Raw genomic sequence first — 6,828 nt, forward strand, 5'->3', positions numbered from 1 at the left:
TGTGTCATTTCATTGTTACACGTAACTAATTTTTCAGATTTTTTTGTTTTGTTTTATTTTCATGTTTGTATTTTTCCCAAAAATCTGGTTCAATTCCATGTCAGCAGCTCCTTTAGAAATATTATTCCCAGGAAAAAAAACATGACGTTCGCTGTATAATGGAGTATAACGTTTTGCCTTCCTTTTTTGAAAAGATCTGCAAAAAGATCTAAAATCTCTATATTTTTGCATGCCGGGATAATAGTTGGAGAACATTTGGTGAATGTAAAAAATAACTGACCCAAACTGTATTAACAATAACGGAGAAAAGTTTCCAAATCCTTCAGATATTTAGTAGTGAACAATGCCTAAATTTAGACATAAAAGAGATAGTTCACGCAGAAATTAAAAGTGGCTCATTATTTATTTTCTCCTAGTGTGGTTTTAAACCTTTATGACTTTCGTTCTTATGTAGAACACAATAGAAGATATTTTGAAGAATGTGATTGCATCCATTGTAATAGTTGGCAAACATTTGGTGAATTAAAAAAATAACCGAGCCAATCTGTGTTAATAATCACTGAGAAAAGTTTGCAAATTATTAAATATTTAGTAATGAATAATGCCTAAATTAGACGTTGAAGCGATAGTTTACACACAAAAATTAAAACTGGCTATTGTTTATTCTCCTTGTGTGGTTTTAAACCTTTATTTCTTTCCACTGTAGAACACAAAAGAAGATATTTCGAAGAATGTGGTTGCTGACACACATCAACTTAGGTACTAGCATTCTTCAAAATATCTTCTTTTGTGTTCTACAGAAGAAAGAAACTCACTTTGTTTTTTAAACAAGCGAAGAGTGAGTAAATGATGACAGATTTCATTTTTGGGTGAACTATCCCTTTAATGTAATCCAAGAAACAAAGGTTGAAACTTACACTGGTAACTTTGCGGTAAATCTGGGCAGCGTTTTGGCACTCTGAATATGGGTATTCGGATGTGGTCATCTCCAAGATACACATGCCAAATGCATAAACGTCCACCGCCTCGTCGTATTTCTCCTCATACATTTCAGGAGCCATGAACTCTGGGGTTCCTGTTAAACACAATATGAGGAACTCTTAACAAAACACACACAGACAAAACTTAATGTGATTATGAAAATTATTAAAAATCATGGTACACATTTCTATTGCTCTTCAAATCTTAGTATACTGCCATAAAATTAATATGAAAAACTACTTGCACATAATATTAAAGAGAGAAAGAGAGCGAGAGTACGCCGTTTCTAAACACTTAAGCACAATTAAAATATCAAAATATAAGTTTTACTTTATGATTTTAACATTAAAGTGTATTTTAGTTGATCGTAAATACTCGTCAGTACATTCAGCACAAACTTAACCATATTTCAAACTTAATAAAAGTCATATATTATGATATATTAACTGGATATAATGTAAATCTTAACTACAATACATTTTGATTGAACTATTTCTTTAGTTAGTAGTAATAGGTTTTTGTTAGTAATTAAATTTTTAAGTCTAATAAACTAATTTCAAACATTACATGTAGTTCACACTTAAGTGTATTCTTTTAAAGTGTATTACTTTTATAAAAGGCATGAAGTGTTATTTTCCACCTTTTTATATTTAATTTAATTTAATTTTGTTTTATTTTATTTTATTTTATTTTATTTTATTTTATTTTATTTTATTTTATTTTATTTTATTTTAGTTTATTATATTATATTATATTATATTATATTATATTATATTATATCATATCATATCATATCATATCATATCTTATTTTATTTTATTTTATTTTATTTTACTTTATTTTATATTACATTATATTACATTATATTACATTATATTATATTATATTATATTATATTATATTTTATTTTATTTTATTTTATTTTATTTTATTATATTATATTATATTATATTATATTATATTTTATTTTATTTTATTTTATTTTATTTTATTTTATTTTATTTTATTATATTATATTATATTATATTTTTTTATATTATATTTTATTATATTATATTATATTATATTATATTATATTATATTATATTATATTATATTATATTATATTATATTATATTATATTATATTATATTTTATTTTATTTTATTTTATTTTTTAATGCTGGGCAAAAATTAATCATGGTTAATCACATTTAAAATAAAAGTGTGCATTACATTTAGTTATATATATATGAAACATAACTATACAAAACAATTTTTGTGGGTGTTTCCCAGTACAGGGTTGCGGCTGAAAGGGCATCCGCTGCGTAAATAAATATGCTGGATAAGTTGGCGGTTCATTCCACTGTGGTGACCCCTGATAAAATAAGGGACTACGCAGAAAAGAAAATGAATGAATGAATAAATGAATTGTAAACATTAAACAAAAGTTTTTTTAATTTCATGTATTAAGGTTTTAGCTGCGACACCGCCAAAATCATTCTGCATAAATCTTCAGAATTTTGTAAGAAATAGCAGAAAATGTCAGCAGAATCTATTTGGCCCTAGCAATGACTTACCTATGACGCTTTTAGCGAAGCTGGCCCTCTTGAGAGTGGCCAGTCCCAGGTCCCCGATCTTCACACTTCCTGTGGGCCCCGTGATGAAGATGTTGTCGCACTTCAAATCCCGGTGGATGATAGGAGGAGTGCGTGTGTGCAGGAAGTGAAGCCCCTTGAGGATCTGCCGGCTCCACCGCTGCAGGAGCTTCAGCTTCATCTCCTTAAAACGCTTCAGATACCTGAGAGACAGGAAGAAATGCTGTTAAAGGGATAGTTCACCCAAAAATGTACATTACTCACTATTTACTCGTCCTCAAGTGGTTACAAACATGTTGAACACAAAAGAAGATATTTTGAAGAAAGCTGAACATATTGACTTTCATAGAAGGAAAAAAAACTATGGAAGTCAATGGTAACAGGCTTCCAACATTCCTCAAAGTATCTTCTTTTGTGTTAAACAGAATAATGAAACTCAGACAGGTTTAAAACACGTAAAGGGTGAGTAAATGATGATAGAATCTTTACTTTTGGGTGAAATGCCCCTTTAATTCACTCGCTTATCCTAAATCTAGGTGACTTTTCATTACTCTTTCCCCTCCAGCATTTAAAAGAAAAAAGTTGGCAGCCACCACCAATATTTATGATGATTTTCGCCAAAATTGGATAGGCCTAATATTTTCTACTAGGAATTTAGGATCAAGTCATGCATGTGCATGTGCATGTGAATGTGTGTGTACATGTATGTGCATTATATAACTTTAAAGAGATCAGAGTGTATAAAACATCCAGATTGATAGGGATGGATCATTTCCATAAACATTGGGATGTGAAAATAAAGGATATGCCATAAAAAAGGGATATGCCCCGCCATAAAGCGAAAGCACAGACAGTGTTGCCAGATGTAGCTGACTGATTCCAGCCCAAAAGCTGTCGGAAAAACTGCTGAAAACCAAAAAGCGCCGCCCAACAATAAATAGACTATAATAACTTGTCTTGAGGCTGGGAGGGGGGGCAGAGATGTCATGTCGGGGAGGGAGATCACGGAGGCTATGGCATCTCTTTGGGAGATCAAAACAGGTGTATGAGGGCAGACCGGGGATGGTGGGCACGCTGTTGCAAAACCGCCCAAATTTTCATTACCCGCCTATGTTCTTTTTTACCCGCAAAAATAAATTCAAAACCGCCCAATTGGGTGGAAAACCGACCAATATGGCAACACTGAGCACAGAACACACTCGCATTTCGGAGCAAGAGGCAGCCCCTGGTGGTTCGGCAGTATGGGTTGCAAACAGGTAGGCTCGGCTCTTTAATATTTATTTGTCACTCTTCAGAGAAAGATGGGAAAATACTTTTACGGGATGAAAGCAGGATAGAACTGTAAAATACCGGAGAATCCCGTTAAAAACGGGAGGGTTGACAGGTATGATCATTTCACTGTGGCGAGTCCTGATAAAGAAAGAGATTAAGCTGAAAGAAAGTTGTATAACTCTCAGTTTTTGAGTATGCTCTGATCTTTCTCTGATGATCTCTGTACTTTGTACCCAGCAGATCCAGAAGTCCTGTAACTCATTCAGAACATGCGCTATGGCTTCCATTACCGTTATACACTTAAAACACTGCCGTAAAAACACACCAATGGCGAGAAAGCATTGTCTCTTAATCAAAGAAATATCTTCTCAATGTCGGGGAAAGAGTTAAGCTGAAACTGTGCACCTTGGTGATCGCCTATGTTAGATATCTACAGTCACTTTCAGAGTCAACAAAACATTCATTCATTCATTTTCTTTTCGGCTTAGTCCTTTTAATAATCTGGGGTCGCCACAGCGGAATGAACCGCCAACTTATCCAGCATATGTTTTACGGAGCGGATGGCCTTCCAGCTACAACCCATCTCTGGGAAACATCCATCCACACTCATTCACACTCGTACACTACGGACAATTTAGCCTACCCAATTCACCTGTACCGCATGTCTTTGGACTGCGGGGGAAACCGGAGCACCCGGAGGAAACCGACGCAAACACGGGAAGAACATGCAAACTCCACACAGAAACGCCAACTGACCCAGCCGAGGCTCGAACCAGCGACCTTTTTGCTGTGAGGCGACAGCACAACCTACTGCGCCACTGCGTCGCCTCAACAAAACATATACAGGCAAAACTAAATTTATACCTGTAACTTCTGATGACACATTTTCTTATTAGTTTATTTATTCAAGAATTTTCCTTTTTCACTTTATTTTCATGCTTTTTTTTGGGAAAAAATCTCTTCTGTGGAGTGTAAAAGAAGGTAATTTGAAAAATGTTGCCCACTAAAAGGTTTCTGTCCCCATTGACTTCCATTATATGGAACGAAATCCTATGAAAGTCAATGGAACCCAAAACTGGTTGGTTGTGAACTTTCCAAATATCTCTAATATAGTTAAATGTTGTAATGCCATGAGGGTGAGTGAACAATTTGCAGGAATGTGATTCTCAGACTCACGTTTTGAGAGTGCCAGAAGTCATGAGCTCAGTGACCAGCAGGATGCACTTGTGGCCTTTGACGTTGGACTTCCAGGAGTCGTAAAAGCGCACAATGTTTGGATGCTGGAGACCCTTGAGCATCTCGACCTCTTCGCTGAAGCGCTGACGCTCCACTTTGCTCAGTTTGCGAGTCTGAAAAAGAGTTAAAATAGGGAAAAAACTATTGAAAACAGAACATTCAAGCAATAACCAACTAGTGAAAACTGACAACTGTTCGCCAAACTAAAAAGCGTTACAAACAGGGCTTGACATTAACACCCGCCAATTTCGATTTCAGCAGTGGGGTTAGACAGCCACTCCCACTAGCCAATTTGAAAATAACGTTTAAATTGCCAGTGCTGGGTCGTCACTAAAAAAACAGCATTTTAATTCATGACCGTTAGTCAATATGCATGCAAGTGTGATCTTAGAATCGAGAAGCACCACGACAGATAATTATTCACACGAGCAAAAGAGAGCAGGTGATTACCGAACGAGAGGATGATCAGACAACACAGTGAGACACATGTGATCCTCACTTACCAATGAGAGCTTTAGTGTCGAGTGCACAGCTGATGTGATGCGGGTGAGTGTTTAAAAGCTCCCGTGTCTTGTTTCCTTGCACGAAGCACCCGTGCCTGACAACGCAACTAGTGCGATCGATTCACTTTGAAATAGTCCTGCTTCTCTCAAGAGCTTGAGATCTTTTGTAAGCAGCAGAGGTTGTCGCTTCCGCTTTAACCATTCTTTGAACAGATTATTCACGAGTTCACACTTGCAATAGTTTCAGAATAAAGCGTATTTGGCGTGCTGTCCGGGGAGAGGGCTCTGAGTTCGGGGAAGACACCCAAACTCCAGTTATTCCTCTTATCAGGAAACAGAGAGGAATTGGGATTCGAGCGAAGTATCTAGCCTGGCCCCAGAACGCTCCCCCCAGGATTGTAATGCTTAAGAGGTGAGGTGACGGGGTGGTGGAGGGATGCTAAAGTCGTGAGATGCTGCAGGTAAGACAGCTTTGGTATATATAGGGGTTTGGTCAAGAACTGATTGGATAATAGAATAATAGTCAATGACGTATTTGATACTGAAACTTCTGCGCGTGCTCCTCCCGAAATTTGTTTATAAAACATCACTTAATATGTTAACCATGTGCACGCGATCATTTTGCTAAGAGTTATTTTGATTAATATGCTTTAATTATCATCCTTTATCATGCTTTAATAGGAGATTAACTCTCTATTTAGGTGTAGTTAACTGGTGATCTGTGACCTTCAGCCAGGACGGACTACTGTGTATAGTTTTAGATACACTGTAAAAATGGCCGTGATTTCAACAGTAAAAAACTGTAGAAATGCTACAGTACAAATCTGTAACCTGGTTAACGGTATGTTTCCTTAATATATACGGCGAATAACCGTAAATTGACTTTCCCAGAATTCCCTGCATGGCACATCGTTTTTTATGCTTTTTGTTGACATTACTATAAATCTTTTTAGTTGTTTCCCCATCAGTGATGTACATTAGAGATTTATGTTACAGCTACTGTTAATAAACAATGTTTATTTCATGACTGGTGTTTAGTAGCTGTGTGAATGATACTGAGCACCTTCTATATACTGATTCACTTTTCTGCTTGTGGGAAAAGCTTTGGTTCATTATGTAACTTTCATGACCACCTATAACTGTGTTAAAGTGTCTAACTGTGTAACAAAAGATGTGTAAATGTTGGTAATTCAAAATACAGACATATTACATCTATAAATTAAAGAAATACGGTAGTTTACTGTAAAGATGAGAAATTAC

At 35.6% G+C, this 6,828-nt stretch overlaps 2 protein-coding genes across 3 annotated transcripts in view; both read right to left on the reverse strand.

Annotated features, from left to right (window-relative positions):
* Positions 1–6,828, reverse strand: part of taok2b (TAO kinase 2b) — a 363,536-nt gene that overhangs the window by 145,738 nt on the left and 210,970 nt on the right. The gene's annotated exons all lie outside the window — the stretch shown is intronic.
* Positions 1–6,828, reverse strand: part of wnk4a (WNK lysine deficient protein kinase 4a) — a 151,438-nt gene that overhangs the window by 81,626 nt on the left and 62,984 nt on the right. For both annotated transcript variants that reach the window (XM_056469098.1, XM_056469099.1), the window contains exons 3-5: positions 5,006–5,178; positions 2,540–2,760; positions 918–1,075 (exon numbers count right to left, since the gene is read on the reverse strand). In XM_056469098.1, coding sequence (XP_056325073.1) covers positions 918–1,075; positions 2,540–2,760; positions 5,006–5,178 — 552 coding nt within the window. The remainder of the gene's footprint in view (positions 1–917; positions 1,076–2,539; positions 2,761–5,005; positions 5,179–6,828) is intronic.

Source organism: Danio aesculapii, chromosome 12 (assembly GCF_903798145.1).
Source record: "Danio aesculapii chromosome 12, fDanAes4.1, whole genome shotgun sequence".
Classification (NCBI taxonomy): domain Eukaryota; kingdom Metazoa; phylum Chordata; class Actinopteri; order Cypriniformes; family Danionidae; genus Danio; species Danio aesculapii.